Raw genomic sequence first — 17500 nt, forward strand, 5'->3', positions numbered from 1 at the left:
AAGACTTAATATTGTTTGGTTCTCAAGTTAATGTCTCTTGATTTAGGAAAGTTTATATATTAAAAAAAAAAATAATAATAATAAAAAGATGATTTTTTTGGCAGTGAAACCATCAGCAGATCATCAGTACCTAGAAAAATGTGCTCATCTCCACATAAAGTCATATTTTTAATTCTGGTTACAAACAAACACACACATACACATGTTATTGCACAAATACATTATCCTCAAATATCTGAAAATAACAATAACATCCAAAATAAAATCACGTTTGATCTACTTTGTTGATCACATGTAAGATTGTTAATAAATATGATTCTCAAAAGAACATATTACAATACATGAAATGAAATGGGCCACAACACATTTAATAAAGCAGATTTTGCTCTTTTGGTCCGTTCAGAGTGTATACAGTATTAATAAAGTAATTTCAGAGATGATACTGGCACCATTTTCGTACACAAAACACTAAACGTTCTCCGAGATGCAATTAAAACGTTCCCACAACGTTCGGTCAACGTTTCAAAACAAGAATCACATGTTCCTAAAAATAGATATTGTCTGTAGTAGTCAAAAATGACTTGGAAGCACAAATACAAGAAATAAATGGCAAAAAAGAAGAAAATATTTAAGTTAATATGATATTTTAAATATATTAAAATCTGTGAATCAACAAAAATAAGCCTGTTCTCCACCGGCGAACAGATTAAAGCTTATTGGTCAAATCTGTCAGTTAATAATCAGAATTAAATAAATTCAATTCAGCTCCAATTAAAATGATCAGCTGATGAAATGCAACATTTATAAATCACAACAAACATTATAACGGTGAATAAAATACTCTCAGATTTCACTTTTTGTTCTATTCGGCTGTTGTTCGTAGAAATGCATGAATACATTTGCAGATGAATCTCACAAAACCTGTCAAAAACTTGTCTGTGTCATATTATACCAATAATATTTAGCCACACTACTACAGTGTGCTATGTGCTATTATTTTGAGTATTTATGCTTAATTTAAGTATTTATAATTATTTCTTAATTTCCATTATTCTCAATGATGAATAAAATTTAAATTCGAATTACAAAACAAACAAATTTAAAGTATATAAAAATAGTACAAATACTATGGTGTATAAATATTTTTTTTATGAAAAATCATAATAATAATAATCATAATCTTACTTCAAGAGCCGCTGAGATTTTTTTTTACATTAAAAATAATATTGAAATACTTTAAGTATTTATACAGCATAGTTGTTTTAGTTATTTTTATCTACTTTAAACTAATGAAAAATACAATAACAAATAGCAGTGGTTTTCGTTTAAATTCTTATTACAAAATAAATAAATAAAATAAATAAATGAACATTTTAATGAGAATTCATTATATTTAGACTAAAAATGTATTTAAATAATTAAAAAACATCCCCCATCATTCTCAGTGATGGTGTTTATTTATTTTAAAAAAAATTGCAATTAGAATTTAAATGAAAAATTGAGTTAGGTATTCAGATTATTCATTATTCTTAATCATAAATTTCATTTATATTCTCAATAAAAAGTATAGTTTTTTAAATGAGAATTAAAAAAAAAACTGGAGGAATGAAAATATCTAAAAAAAAAAAAAATACACAAAACATATACATAAAATATACATAGGTAAAACATTAAGACACATTATTGTAATATGAATTTAGAGAAAAATATGAGATTTGAAAAAAATATATTATTTCACAATGTAAAAAACAAACAACTTAATGTTCAAATGGCTCAAAATGAATGGTTTAAAATATGATCTTGAAGAGTTCCAGACAAGTTTTGTGAAGTTCATCATCAGTCATCACAGACATTTTTAAAAACACAAAGGTCCTGCCAAAATCCAACAACAGAGAGAAAGAAAGAGACAGAAAGAGAGATTTTACTGTCGGATGTGTGTGTTTTCCAGAAAGCTTTACGCTCAAGTGCTAAACCGATCAAAAAGAACATCACGTTCTCCTCGATCAATGGAAACAGTGGGAAGCACTGATTTCCCAAAATACCAAAAATGAGTGGTTACTTCAAAGCAAACATGTTTAAATTCTCCAAAGCCTCAACATTAATTTCTTCATAATTTGACTACTGTCAATTAAAATGCTGTTGTGCTGAAAGGTGACTGTGATTGATTTCATCTAACTGTCCTCAGTGCAAACATGCAAAAAAACAATGTGCCAGATCATTCAAAAAGGCACATTAGTGTCATTTCCAATAGAGAAAGCAATAAAAAGTGCACATTCTTACATAAGAGACTGTGTGGGCGAGATTTGCTTCATCTGACATTGACCAGATAACATTGGAGTGGTTTGACTTCAAACTGCGACTGAATCTCGTGCTGGAGATTCAACAAGAACAAAAAAACTCTGAACGAGCTTAGAAAAACAAATCACTCTCATTCTCTCCATCGCACTGTTCTCTCTGACACCTACTGTGTCCGCCGACAGATCCACTGTATATAGAGGGGAATCTAATGCCCACACGCGGAGAAAAAAAAAGACGAAGAGCTCAGAAAGTCAATCGTGGAAAAAAAATCTGAATTGTGAGAAAAATAAAAAGAAGTGTGAGATAAGTCACAATTGTAAGAAGTCGTTATTGCATAAAAAGTCAATAGCAAAAAGTAATAATAGCGAAAAAAAAACAAAAAAAAACAAGTGTGAGATAAGTCATAATTGCATAAAAAGTCATTAACAAAAAAAGTAATAATTGCGAAAAAGGTAATAATTGCGAAAAAGGTCATAATTGCGAAAAAACCCACGTGTGAGATGAGTCACAATTGTAAGAAGTCATAATTGCGTAAAATGTCAATAGCAAAAAAAGTAATAATTGCGAAAAAAGTCATAATAGTAAAAAAAGCCAAGTGTGAGATAAGTCATAATTGTAAGAAGTCGTTATTGCATAAAAAGTCAATAGCAAAAAAAGTAATAATTGGGAAAAAAAAAAGCCAAGAGTGAGATAAGTCATAATTGTAAGAAGTCATAATTGCATAAAAAGTAAATAGCAAAAAAAGTAATAATTGCGAAAAAAGTAATAATAGTAAAAAAAGTCAAGTGTGAGATGTCATAATTGTAAGAAGTCGTTATTGCATAAAAAGTCAATAGCGAAAAAGTCATAATTGTGAAAAAAAAGGCATAATTGCGAAAAAAGTTAATTGCGGAAAAAGTGTTATTGTGAGAAAAAAAAAGTAATAATTGCGAGAAAAAAGTAAATTTGCGAAGAATTCATAATTGTGTGAGAAAAAGTCAATTGTATGAAGAGAAGTCATAACTGCGAAAAAGTCATAATTGCGAGAAGTCGTAATTGCGAAAAAAAGCCAAGTGTGAGATGTCATAATTGTAAGAAGTCGTTATTGCATAAAAAGTCAATAGCAAAAAGTAATAATTGCGGAAAAAAAAAACAAAAAAAAAACAAGTGTGAGATAAGTCATAATTGCATAAAAAGTAATTAACAAAAAAAGTAATAATTGCGAAAAAAGTCATAATAGTAAAAAAAAAAAAAAAAGCCAAGTGTGAGTTAAGTCATAATTGTAAGAAGTCGTTATTGCATAAAAAGTTAATAGTGAAAAAAGTCATAATTGTGAAGAAAAAAGATATGTTAAAAAATTTCATAATTGAATGAAGAAGTCATAATTGCGAAAAGCCATAATTGTGTGAAAAGTCATAATTGAGGGGAAAAAAAGTCATAATTGCGGCATATAAACTGAAGAAAAAAATAGTGAGCTATAAACTCCCCAATATATAAGCATAAAAGACAACAGATGAAGCGTTCAAACAGATCCTTTGCATCACATTTCTTAAAAAGTGAAAAAGGGAACGGTACGCAACATACGAAATAAAATGATCTGTTTCTTTCAGCAACAAACACACATATAAACGCACAAAAAACGCACTTATTCAGAAAAACGGACAGAGTCCAGACAGTCCCTGATTCTCCGAAAGGGAAAGTGAGTTAGTGTGGGAAGACCTGAAAGCGAGCTGGAGGATTTTTGGATGCGTGAAGCAGTCTGTGCGCGGGGTCAGGGGTCACTGTGACTTGTCGTCCGAGTCGGAGGTGTTGGGCTGCTGTTCTCGGGGAATACTTCGGCTGCTGTGATGGTCCCACAGTTTGTGGAGTTCAGTGGCTTCGCTTTCGCTGCTGGTGCCACTGGTGCCACTGTCTCTGAAACTGGCCAGCGGCGGACGAACCTTCACACCCTTCACCGTCATCGAGCCCTCGATGGCTTTACGCAGCTGCAGCACAGACGAGAGCAGGTTAAAGGACGTACGCTACCATTCAGCGCAGATGCATGACATTAACGACATTTATAATGTTACAGAAGACTTCTGAACTTCCTATTCATCTTTATATCCAGAAAAATTCAATGCATCACAGTTTTCAAAAAACTCCCACCTCTCTCAGTGAAACTACTCCTATAAGTCTCCCGATGCTTGTGACGTAAGCGTGATCCAAACCCAGCAGAGAGAAGATGGTGTGAGTCTGTGAGAGAGACAAGAGAATTAGCATCCTAGCTAGAAAATTAGTATAATAATATTACATAAACTCTAGTGTTTTTATGCACCAAAAACATCCACAGTGTTGTTTTTCATGACACACTGCAAGTGGAAAACGCATATATTTTGACCACAAGCATGCACACACATCACATAAATAAATCAGTGAGTGTGTGGATAGAGTGAGAATGAGTAGAAATGTGTAGATGTATGAGAAGAGTGAATGGACTGCATTAAACACATTCACAGATGCCGCAGGAGTGTGTGTGTGTGTGTGTGTGTGTGTGTGTGTGTGTGTGTGTGTGTGTGTGAACCACTGCAGAGCGTGACTTAATGAAGACTTCTGTGCTATTGCCACAAGTGAGTTTGCAAATGCAGAAAATAAATCCCCTGTCAGCATTTGTTGGATAGCGTGCATATCCTAAACTTACACACTCTCTCTCTCTCTCTCTCTCTCTCTCTCTCACCTTGTGCAGTGAAGTGCGCTCCACCAGCTGGAAGGGGGCGGGGTCAATCTTGCAGTTGTTGAAGTTCACCTGCTCGTCAAGCTGTTGCTCCTCCCACTCCTCGACCTGCACTCACAACCAGAGATGGTTTTTGACTTCATTTTCTTGTCATTTATGCATTATTATTCTTTAATGTCATCGGTTTTATATTTCTGTCAATTACACTTTGCACTATTTTAATCTATTCATTATAAACAACATAAATACAGATTTTCTTAATTGTTTCAATTAATGCTCATTTTTTATTTTACATAGCTTTGCAGTTCATTTTTCAAATTATTCATAAATATAGCAATAATATATATTATATATATATACATTTTTAAAGTACATATAGAACGCTATTTTGTAGTCAAATACACTTTTTTGTTATTAATTTATATTATGTAGCTTATTATAAATATTAATATTATGTAAATATAATAAATATTCACTATTAGTAAATACAGCAAATTTTCACTATTAATAAATATTAATAAATATTATGTAAATATAATAAATATTCTCAATTAGTTAGTATAGCAAATTTGCACTACTAATAAATATTATTAAATATTATGTAAATATAACAAATATTCTCTAATAGCAAATACAGCAAATTGGCACTATATAAAAAATATTATGTTAGTAAACAGCAAATTACATTACAAATTACAATGATAATTGATGAAATTCTTTTGTGCACTTTATTATTTTTATCTATAATATAGTACATCACTTATTAAGAGAAAAGGGCTTTTTTCTTTTTCTTTTTTTTTGTGGTGGAAACAAGCATTTGCATTTTTTTTTGTTACACCACACTTCTCAATCCAATCGTGTTGAACTGGACAGATAATCAGATTCAGGTAGCAGTACAATAACTAGCAGATTATTCATGTGCATGTAAACCTAGTTTATGAGAGGTTTCCACTATTACAGCTGCAGTGTCCTCACCTCGCCAAGAGTCATGTCATCCTCTGCGTCTGGATCCTCCTGAACACACACACACACACACACACACACACAAGCTGTCACTCAGATAAAGGGCTTTGCAGTAACATTACATAAGAAACACGACAGGCCTGAATACAAAGCCCTCTCTTGTTGCTCTCCATCTAAAAAGAACTGTTTGTCCTGTTCAAATGTGACTTTATACAGTGTGATATCAAAATAGGGTGTGTTGATGGTTTGTAATGCTAATATGTTGTGTGGTTTGATCAATATCTCGGAGCGCTGCTTTGGCAGTCGACAGATTCAAGTTCCTCTTCCTCCCTCTTCATCTCTCTCATGCTAAATTTAATCGATGAGATCAGCCTGCAGTTGCACTTTCTCTGTACAAGTATCACACACACACACACACACACACTGGTGTATAAATCTTTGCAGCACTCTACGCATTAATAAAACATCCATCCATTAGTGCTGGTTTCTGTAGAAATGTGAGCGTAATGTAATAAGCAGAGAGAAGGCTCTACTACCAGAGAGTGACACACGCCTAATGATGTTTGACAATCGTGAAAGAGATTTAAAGATGAGAAAGCCGTGCACATTTTTCCTGTTGCTTTCCACTGAAAAATATTGAAATATTTGTACTGCTTTCTCTATTTTGGATATTTTTAAACACATGTGTAGCAACCATACAGTGTAGATAACTAATAGTGCTGTGTTCGATACATCGATACGACGATATATTGTCACAAAGATTTAACGATACAAATATCGATACCGCTGATATGATATGTGTCGGATCGTGACTTTGCTGGTGATACACAGCCCTAATAACTAATGTTAAAATTTTACTCAAATCTATTTATAAAAACACTTTAATCTTTAATAAGTACATAATATAATATAATATAAACTTTTAATTTTAAATGTAAAAAATTGACATGTAAAAAGAGTTTATGTATGTATATATATATATATATATATATATATATATATTTAAAAACAAAAGTGAAAAAATTCCATGGCTTTCTCTTTTTCAATGAAATAATTTTCTATTTTATAATATATTATTTAGGTTACTATAGAAATTGTTGGTGCAAAACGAATGAAAAAAAATGTGCATGCTTCTCTCTTCTTAAAAATATTTTTAAACATACTAAATTGGTCATTTTTGACAACAAAAATCAGCAAAGCAGCAAGAACCAAATGATGCTGACTATTGTAGTTAACTAATGTTAACAAACTGAAACCTACTGTAAAGTTTTACCGCAGTCTATTTATGTAAACACTTTTAATAAAAAAAATATAATAATATAATATCAAAAAAGTATAATATTTAAAAAACAAACCAATTGAAAAAAAGCATGGCTTTTAGAGCCTTGCACGGGCCTCAAATTTAGGCCAGGGCCTGACCCTTCTCCCAATAAAGATTATATTACTGTTTCAACTATTAAAAATTGATATTAATTTAACTTTGGAAAACGTTTGGAGCATTTTTTGTTCGTTTTTGTTTTTTAAAGCAATGACCAAGCCGCCAGCGGCAGACAGTAAGCTGATAATTTTAGCCTTCTCAAATCATCACGACTTGCCTAAAATAAAATCTATAGATATACTAAAAAGTTCAAGCATATATCAATGTTTAAACGTTAGACCCAGATAAATGTGTGATATATCCAATAGTTTGTGCGGAGACACTTCAGGACGTGGAGGCACCAGCGTGATCACTTGCATGTTTGCATGGATACGTCATCATTTTTGCTCGTAAGGTAAGAGTAATTCATCATTCATAGCTGTAAAGGGTCTAATTTTATTTTTGTTCACTCACAATATCAACAAAATGTTGTGCTTTTATAAATTAAAGAAAACAAACATGATGCGCTTTCTTCCGTCTGGTACTAAATATGAGCGCTTCACAAAAATTAACCAAAACCTAACATATACTTGCCTCATAGACAAGATAAATATATCTTTAGAAAGCTTTAAATTAGTACTTAACAAAATAAAACATATTGAAAACAAGAACTCTTTTATTATAATCATAATTATAGTAAACCTTATCGTACCTTATATTTACTGAAATCTATTTATGTAACACTTTAAAGTTAAAATAATATAATACAATATAATATAATGTTAAAAATTTATAAAAAAAGGAAAAAGTTATATACGTTTCCAGATTTTTCTTTACACTGACCATTTGTATAATTAATATTTCTAATAATATAATATAATATAATATAATATAATATAATATAATATAATATAATATAATATAATATAATATAATATATATTTTTTACAAATCTTATTAAACATAGTTTCATTTTTAACCATTTCAGCACAGAATAACTGGAAAAAACATTCTGTGGTCTCTCTCTCTCTCTCTCTTTTTAATATATTTTAAACATACATAATTTAGTATTTTGACAGTAAAAGAACTGATGTAATACGGATTTCTGTTACTGTCGCAGAACTGCATGATGAGGGTTCAGGTTTATCATAACATAGCCTTTATGCTGACCTTAATATACGCTCATCATGATACAAAGTACGCAAGTGTATTTCCATAGCAACTGTGTTACATCACTACTGACATACTAGAATTATATTAGCACAAACAGTCTGCTTTCATTTACACAAGATGTGTGTCATTCAACAGCTGCATTCACTGACGCCATAAACATACATCATTCACACAGGAATGTCCTTTAGTTAGTGCTGTTAATGTTAATTAAACTGGTCATTGTCAGTTCACAGCTCAGGTCCATTAAATAATATTAAGAGACACAACTATTGATTTTAATAATGTATTAGCAAACGTGAAATTACCAAATGAATAATAAATGCTTTAGAATTATTTTTTGTTGTTAGATCATGTTAACTAATGTAAATAAAAAATGTTAACAAAATATAACCTTATTTTATGTGCTGCCAAAATCTGTTAATGAAAAAAGTTCACTTAAAATTAAATATAATACTATTTAATTATATATTATATATGTATATAATATATAATTTAATTATATATTTAAATACATTTAATTATATAAATAATTTAATTATATATAATAATATAACTTAAAAATGTAAAATTGAATAAACTTTAAATAAAGACTTATGCAGTAAAAAAAACAGAAAGGGGGCACATTGTTAAAATTAATAAAAATAATAATTTACATAAAATATAATGAGATACGCATAAATAATATATCATAGTTTTATCTGTTGTAGAAACTAACAGCCCTGAGATTTCCTGTAAACATCCTTTGCATCAAAAAACATCATTATTGCATAATTTTTTACTTTAAAACTATAAAACATTTATTTTGAAAAAAAAAAAAATGTTCATGTTGTTACTCATTTTAACTGACCAAGTTGGAACAATTGCAACAATAACTAGTAACGGTAGTATTTTACTTAAATTAATAAATATATTTACAAATGTATTAATATGAATGATTATTAATTACTATTTAATATTTTGGTATTCAAATAAAAAATATTTATATTTAGCTGTTCAAATCAAATGCACTTTGACATCTTTAATCTATTGAGAAGACCTAAGGAAAAAAAAATGTAAATCACATTGGGCCAAAAAAAAAAATACAGGTTTGAAATGACATGAGGGTGAGTAAATGATGACAGAATGATAATTTTTAGGTGAACTGTCCTTTAAAATGTAAAATCTACACTTGACGGCAGTAAGACGAATGTTACAGGACACAATCATTCACTGGCTCCGCCCACTTTCCATGCAACTCAAACGGACTGGCCAGTTCTGATGTCATGCTGATGATTGACAGCTACTCATGCTTGGTCGCCTCCCATGTTCCACAAAGATTACTCTGTTTCTGACCTTTGAACCCTTGCAGACCGATCAAAACAATGAAACTGTGAGTTTAAAGTTATCAAAAAAATATTTATATATATATTTTCTTGGAATGTGGTTAAACCTGCGGTTACTGTGCATCCAGCGGTTCAGCAGGTCAAAGGTCAGAACAGGCACAAGGAAGACGTTTATGGTATGATGATGACACGATGATTTGACGAGCCCGTGTTTTATTTTTATTTTTTTCTTACCAAGACTGAAATCCTAACGCGTTTGGGTGGCCTGAAGTCAGGAGCGACTGTGTGCTCCACGTTATTATTCTTTCGCGAAGGAAAAGGGAGGGAAAACATAACATACACACCAAAAAAATGCATACGATGTGAACATAAGTGTGTGTGAGTCTCACCTCCATTGCATCCGTCTGAGGTCGAGCACATAACAGATTCCTCAAGCCAATGCCAGAATCATGAGGACCTGAAAAACACGAAAAATCCCATTTATGTGTATTCCAATAAATATGTACTATTACTGCTGAAAGAAATTAAAGTGTAAAAAAGTTACAGAAGTTTAAGTTTACTCTAAAGGAAATGTACTGTACAATAAAACAAATATTTTCCAAGACTTTTTGGAATCTAAAAATGCAATGCAATAAAAGCCACAGTTCTAACTAAGTTATGTTCCAAATTTGAAGTTGACGTCAAAAAAAAAAAAAAAATTACATTTCCATGATAACGCAACGTCTGATTTCAAAAGGGTTTTCACAGGATGAGTTCTGAGCGTTTAAGCTGTATATGATGTTTATAAAAACAATAAAGTCTAAGCAACGTCCACATTTAGACAGATGAGTACATGAGAGAGGGTGTGACATTACTTGTAGGGATCTCGATGTTTTTCTCGGCGGTAGTCGTCCTCTTCAGCGCAGGTTTGAGAGGTTTAGGTGAGATGGGATGGACCGGTGTAAACATCGACGACTCTTCTGTGGAGATCTACACTCACAAACATTCAAGATCACATCTCGAAAACTGACAAAAACGAAGTATAAAAAAGTCAAGTAATCGTTTGCCCTCTGACCTGAAAGCGAACCTCATGGTTGACCTTTTGACCCCCCTCTTCGCTGCTTGGAGTGCTGACGACAGACACACGCTTCCTCTCAGCGTCCCGTATGAACTCCAGCCGCCGCTCGCGACTCAGATGCTGCGAGAGGAGCGCCTGCAACTGAACGCGCTCGATAGAGCCCAGCAGGATCATCGACTCTAGGGAGCAGAGATATTAATGCTCTCATTCAGCAAGGATGATTACAACTGATCAAAAAGTGACAGTAAAGAGATTCATAAGGTTTCTGTTTCAAATAAATGCTGTTCTTTTGAACTTTCTATTCATCCGTGAATCCTGAATATATATATATATATATATATATATATATATATATATATATATATATATATATATATATATATATATATATATATATTAAAAAATAATAATAATTAGGTAGTTTCCTATTCAACTTTTCTCATTTTCTTTTAATTTAATTAAAACTAAACTAAAAAATAAACACATACATATATACATCAAATGAAAACTAAAAATGACAAAAACACAACAAAATTATTACTTACTACTTTAATTTCAACTGAAATTAAAAGGAAAAGAAAAATCTAAAAATGAAATAAATATAATATAACTACAGAAGAGGATTACGGTCAAGCAATAAAACAAAATAAAACCATCTCGAGATAAAAGTCATTCTAATGCCAGATTAAACTCAATCAATTTAAAGAAAAAATGAAAATAGAAATAAAAGAAAAAAGGGTTGAAAATGTTAAAAATTAACTCAACAGTTTAATGATTTTATTTTCACAATTTTTTTTACATTTTTTTATGAGTTTAATCTTGCATTATGATGATTTTAATCTTGAGGTGGTTTTATTTTTTATTATTGCTTGGCCCTAATCCTCTTCTGTAAAAAAAACTATAAAAGCATCTTGTTAAAATAATATATATATATACAACAAATATAAATGTATCAATTACTACAAAACAAAAAGAGCCATCTTAATAGACAAGCCAGCCATGTGTGTGTAAATGTATCTATATAAAGTAAGCATGTGTTTGTACCTGCAGACTCCACCAGCGCCACAGTTTTGAGGTTTGCTATCAAGAGTATCTCATGAAGGTCTCTGTATGTAGAGTTCAGAGTGATGTAACGAACATTTCTGACCATGATGTCCTCCACACGAATATTATACTTCCTGCAGACAGAAAACATGCAGGTTTTTCATGTTATTTTAGAATTATTCATACATATTATAGTTGTCATTACTTTTTTTATAGTCTCTATTTTTTAAACATGTCAATGTCAAGGTTTTTCAGTTTTACCCTTTTTATTGTTATTTTAGGAAAAAATAGAATACATATAGGACATCAAGTTAAATTAAACTAAAATGAATTAGCTGAAATCAGTGTTTTACCTTCCTCAATTGTAATTATAATATTTTTATGTTATTTTAAGTAAACCACATTTCATTTTGTCATTTTTTTTACACATACTGTAATCTAGATTTAAGCATTTAACATTGCAACCAGTGTTATTTTGAGATGGTATTATATTTTTTATTAATAATTAATTGGTTATAGTTATTAGCTATAATAATCCTGTTTGTTGCCTTTTTTTTTGTTGAGAAAAATCATCAAACAAATATTTTACCACTTACATTACTTACAAAGGCGCACAAATATATTTAATATGTACAAGCGCTTAATTTATCCTATGTTTTTATTTAAATTATAGTTTTTTTTTGTTGGTATACACAAAATAGTTTGTTCTAGTATTGATTGATATTTTTGTAGCATTAATATTATCAAATTAAGATGTGTGTGTGTGATTTTAGACCTTGTCCATTTACTCTAATAAAGAGAAAAAAAATATTTAAAAAAATTAACAAATAAATATAATTAACTTTGTTAATGTTGTTAAGCACAAGAATTTAAATAATTAATAATTGTACATTTTAATTGCACTAAATAAACATTTGCCAATTGCTTTATTTCTTTATTAACTACGGCTGTATTATTTTTCAGATCCTACTATTTTTTAGGAATATTTAATAGTTTTTATTTTACTATTTTCAGTTTATATATCCTCTGCTTTAGTAATTTTGTGTGTTTTTGTCGTTTATGTTTATGTTGATTTTTAAATGTTTATATAGTTTTTATTCATTTTTATTTCTGAGGATTTAGTTTTACGAGTAAAAACTAGAACCGTGGCAAATATTAGTATATTATTAGTAGGCCTATATTGCCTATATATAGGCAAGTATTAAATGAGTTACACAAACCTTAAATATGAATTTTGGTTTAAAAATGCATGCTGTAAAATCTAAATGTAACTGTTGCTAAATTCCTTTAATGTGAGCCGAAGAATGGCCTTGATATCACTCTGATTGAAAGTGAGTAGAAAAGAGTGTCTCTACTTCTGTATTCTACAGTACTTACTGAATCCTTCAAAGCAGACTGTGCTGAGGAAGAAAACACAATATAAGATGTACAGCTATATATACAGACAGAGAGACTCACTCATGGTGGCCCCAGCCGAGCTCAGGCAGGTAAGGCAGTTTCTTAATGCGGATTATAGAGTCGTAGATTGAAGGCTGAAGGCTCTGAGCGACGGCGTTGGCGAGAATCACAGCAATCATGATGGGCAGAATGTGACTGATCTGACCCGTCAACTCAAACACGATCACGGCTGTGGAAACCGTGTGTGTGACTGCTCCGGATAACGCGGCCGCTCCTGGAGAGAGACCGATTTAACAAAACAAATTAAAAACCCTTCACATTGGTTCTTTAGAAATTAATGAACCAAAGGGAAAAACTAAATATGAAAGGAACACAAACTATTGGGCCATGAGTCATGAATTGACAAGAAGAGATATTTACTGAATTGCTATTAATTCGCAAATAACAAAATCAATGGTGCTCAACACTGATGTAAACATTTAAACAACAACAAAAAACATATGTACACAGTAAAATTTTAAGAAATTAAAATCCACACTTCGTTTTTTTCGTATTACTGTTTTTCATGATTCAAGATTTATTTATTTACAAACTTAAATTTGCAGTGAAACATGGTCACATGGCTACTTAGATTAAATATAATTAAATAGTATGTAAAAATGAACTGATCATATTGAACAAGTGTATATCTTTTTTTTTATTTAAATCTTTTAAATACAGTAACTTTTATATATTTATAAAAGGTATCAATTTTGTAAATTATTTACAAAAATGTATTTAATATTTAAAATATAACTAATATTTAAAAATATTTTTTAATAATGAAAATATTAAGTCATTTTATAATTACAGTGCAGTCGTTGGTGAGAAACCTACACTTTTCTAAACCCCTTCACTATATTGTCCATTAAGCTATAAATAAAACAATAAGCAATCAAAAGTGATTATTGTTATTTCATACTTAAATCCAGTGGCTACTAATCAAAGAGTTACAATGAAAACAACAATCCATGACCTAACACAAAAAAACTAAATCAATGCCTCTCAAAATCACTATAGGATCACTGAAGCAATTGCCATGAAAGTTTCTCAGCTGTGTGTGTGAACGTGTCTGTTGAAGCTCTACACATGTATGAGAGCCTCTGTTTCTCACCCACAACAGCGTATCCTCCGGGAACTATGGGATAGATGGTTCCGTCCGTATTAATGCCCTCTGGAAACCACGCTGCCATACTTTCACCCACCAAACGGCCAAACGCAGCACCTGAAACACACATTTTTAACACGTAGGCAATACACTACTGTTTTTTCATGCACTAATTTTGAGCTTCAGGACTATTTTGCTCGTATAACGTGTCTTGTTTCAGAAAAGTGGACAGAGACTATCCAAAATACGCATTTAAGGGTTTATACTTTATCTATGTGTGTCCGTTTGTATCTCCACTTCAGTAGCACTTACATACACCAAAACTTAGAGATTTATTCCTATCTATAATCTGAAGGTTTTTACTGAGGGGTTTGTTCATATTATATTCACAAGGCATTTTACGACTGTAGATTTCAATTACAATATATATATATTTAAAAGGAAGTTTTGTGAAAATTTGTTTTTTTCTCAGCTTCAGGAGCACTTACATACACCAAAACTTAGAGATTTATTCCTATATATAGTCTGAAGGTTTTTACTGAGGTATTTGTTAATATATTATTCACAAGGTTTTATTATGGACTTTATCTATTTTGCGTCTGTAGATTTCAATTACAATATATATATATATTTAAAAGGAAGTTTTGTGAAAATTTGTTTGTTTCTCAACTTCAGCAGCACTTACATATACCAAAACTTAGAGATTTATTCGTCTCCATATTCTGAAGGTTTTTACTGAAGGGTTTGTTTATTATTCAGAAGGTTTTATTAAGTAACTTTTCTATTTGTGTCTGTAGATTTCAATTACAATACATATTTTAAAAAGTTTGTTTCTCTACTTCAGCAGAACTTTCATGCACCAAAACTTAGAGTTTTATTCCTCTCTATAGTCTGAAGAGTTTTACTGTGGGGTTTGCTCATATATCAATCACAATGATTTATATAACATTTCATTCCTAAAAAACATGACGAAAATGTATTTTCTTCTTCTTTCTGGTTGTTGACCGTTTTTTCTGATTTATGAAGTGTTAAAATGACAAATTTAAAATCCCTTCTGTAAAAAACTTAAACTCTAATATGCCAACAAAATCAAATAGGAATTTCAAACCTGGCTTCTTCCAAAGTTAATTTATACTCTAAAAATATATGTTAATTATTGCAAATTTAATTCATTTTAAACATAACCTTTCAGAAAACTTTTAATAGAATTATACTGTAATTTAATGTACTGTAATTAATGAACTGGGGAAGCATTGTGATATATATCAGTTAAATATTTGACCGAATTCTCCTTTAAAATGCAATTTTAAGATAATAAACATGCAAACACTTACCAATGACGAAAACAGGCATAAAGGCTCCACATGGTACAGGAAGAGTTGTGGCTAAAGCAGACATCCAGAACTGCACAAAAGACATCAGTAACACTCATTAAAACATAAGGAAAACCATTTTTTTAATATATTAGGTAAATCTAATAGATTGCTCTACCCCTGCAACAACTTCTCTGCTTATATAACAAAGGAGAAAAACAATATTAACCAATAATACCATGAGTTTTGAGGGATTTAAGAACTCAATATAATATTTTTGTAGCATGACAGGAATTTTCCAGTAACAAACCATTTTGTGGTGTTCAAAGATAATTTAAATTCATATATTATAGTTTGTTTATGGCAGTGACTGTGTGCTTCACAACACCTCAAAATCCCCAAATATCCCCGCAGATCAACGCTAAAATCTGTCACGCCTGTCATCTGCATGACATTTTATGCTTAGACTGTACAATTTCCACATCAGACTTAAACAGAAAATGTAATGAACTTGTAAATATAAAAATTAGCATGAAAACAACGGTTTCATGTGCACCAAAAGCTACTTTCTGAAAGTTTCATCCACAATCAACTATTTGGGATATTACAAGAATAAAAATAAATTGAGAAATAAATAATAATTAAAGTTATAAGTTTATATAAATACTATAAATATATTTTATAAATTCTATAAATATGAATACATTTTAAAACATACTTATAATTAAGAATTTATAATAATATGTAACTAAACATTCTTAATATAAATACATTTTAAAACATACTTATAATTAAGAATTTATAATTATATGTAACTAAAAATTCAAAATATAAATACATTTTAAAACATTCTTATAATTAAGAATTATTTTTTTAAATATAAATACATTTTAAAACATTCTTATAACTAAGAATTTATAATTATATGTAACTAAAAATTCTTAATAAAAATACATTTTAAAACATTCTTATAATTAAGAATTTAAAATTTCTAAATATAAATACATTTTAAAACATACTTATAATTAAGAATTTATAATTATATGTATATGTATGTATATGTATGTATATGTAATTAAAAATTCTAAATAAAATTCTAAATTCTTATCTAGAATGATAAATTATTGTTTATATGATATTGTATTTCATTATATTATATTGTATATATGTTTATATATGACAGAAAAACCTTAGATACCAAATACATTTAATGAGACGTTAAACAAATCTTCTTCATAAAAAACAAGCAAAACTAAATGATAAAAGTGTGTATTTGTGTGTGTGTGAACCATAGACTGTATAAAAACGGTGTGAACCTTATTATTGAACAACACAAAAAAAATATAAAGTCAGATTCCCATTCCCTCTTTATTTGAAGTAAATGAATATTAAGCAAATGACATCACAAATGCACAAGTATGAATAAATATGAAAATAGCATTTCTGTTTATTTGATAATTAGACACGTGAACACAGACACACACACACACACACACACACAAAGAAAGCTAAAACACACACCCACTTGTCACTTGGTATTGAATGCGAGGTGAATCCTGAAATGAACTGTGCGTGATTAGAGAAGTGGATTTATTGGTTGATCACACAACAGGAAGAGGAGTTAATTAAGAGAGAAAGTCACGCAGAAAAGCAAACACACACACACACACACACACACACACACAACACAATCGATGGTTCCTGTGAGAACAGAAGGGCTCCTGGTGGAGGTAGAGGTG

The 17500-nt window shown here is 30.3% G+C and overlaps 1 protein-coding gene across 1 annotated transcript in view; it reads right to left on the minus strand.

Annotated features, from left to right (window-relative positions):
- Nucleotides 1–3043: 3043 nt before the first annotated feature.
- The window catches only part of LOC128029407 (chloride channel protein 2-like), a 51565-nt gene continuing 37108 nt past the window's right edge, over nucleotides 3044–17500 (minus strand). The window contains exons 13-23 of the mRNA XM_052617186.1: nucleotides 15783–15852; nucleotides 14455–14565; nucleotides 13362–13575; nucleotides 11904–12037; nucleotides 10857–11038; nucleotides 10657–10771; nucleotides 10192–10259; nucleotides 5963–6001; nucleotides 4991–5095; nucleotides 4423–4509; nucleotides 3044–4262 (exon numbers count right to left, since the gene is read on the minus strand). Coding sequence (XP_052473146.1) covers nucleotides 4056–4262; nucleotides 4423–4509; nucleotides 4991–5095; nucleotides 5963–6001; nucleotides 10192–10259; nucleotides 10657–10771; nucleotides 10857–11038; nucleotides 11904–12037; nucleotides 13362–13575; nucleotides 14455–14565; nucleotides 15783–15852 — 1332 coding nt within the window. The 3' untranslated portion in view covers nucleotides 3044–4055. The remainder of the gene's footprint in view (nucleotides 4263–4422; nucleotides 4510–4990; nucleotides 5096–5962; nucleotides 6002–10191; nucleotides 10260–10656; nucleotides 10772–10856; nucleotides 11039–11903; nucleotides 12038–13361; nucleotides 13576–14454; nucleotides 14566–15782; nucleotides 15853–17500) is intronic.

This window comes from Carassius gibelio, chromosome A15, assembly GCF_023724105.1.
Source record: "Carassius gibelio isolate Cgi1373 ecotype wild population from Czech Republic chromosome A15, carGib1.2-hapl.c, whole genome shotgun sequence".
Lineage (NCBI taxonomy): Eukaryota > Metazoa > Chordata > Actinopteri > Cypriniformes > Cyprinidae > Carassius > Carassius gibelio.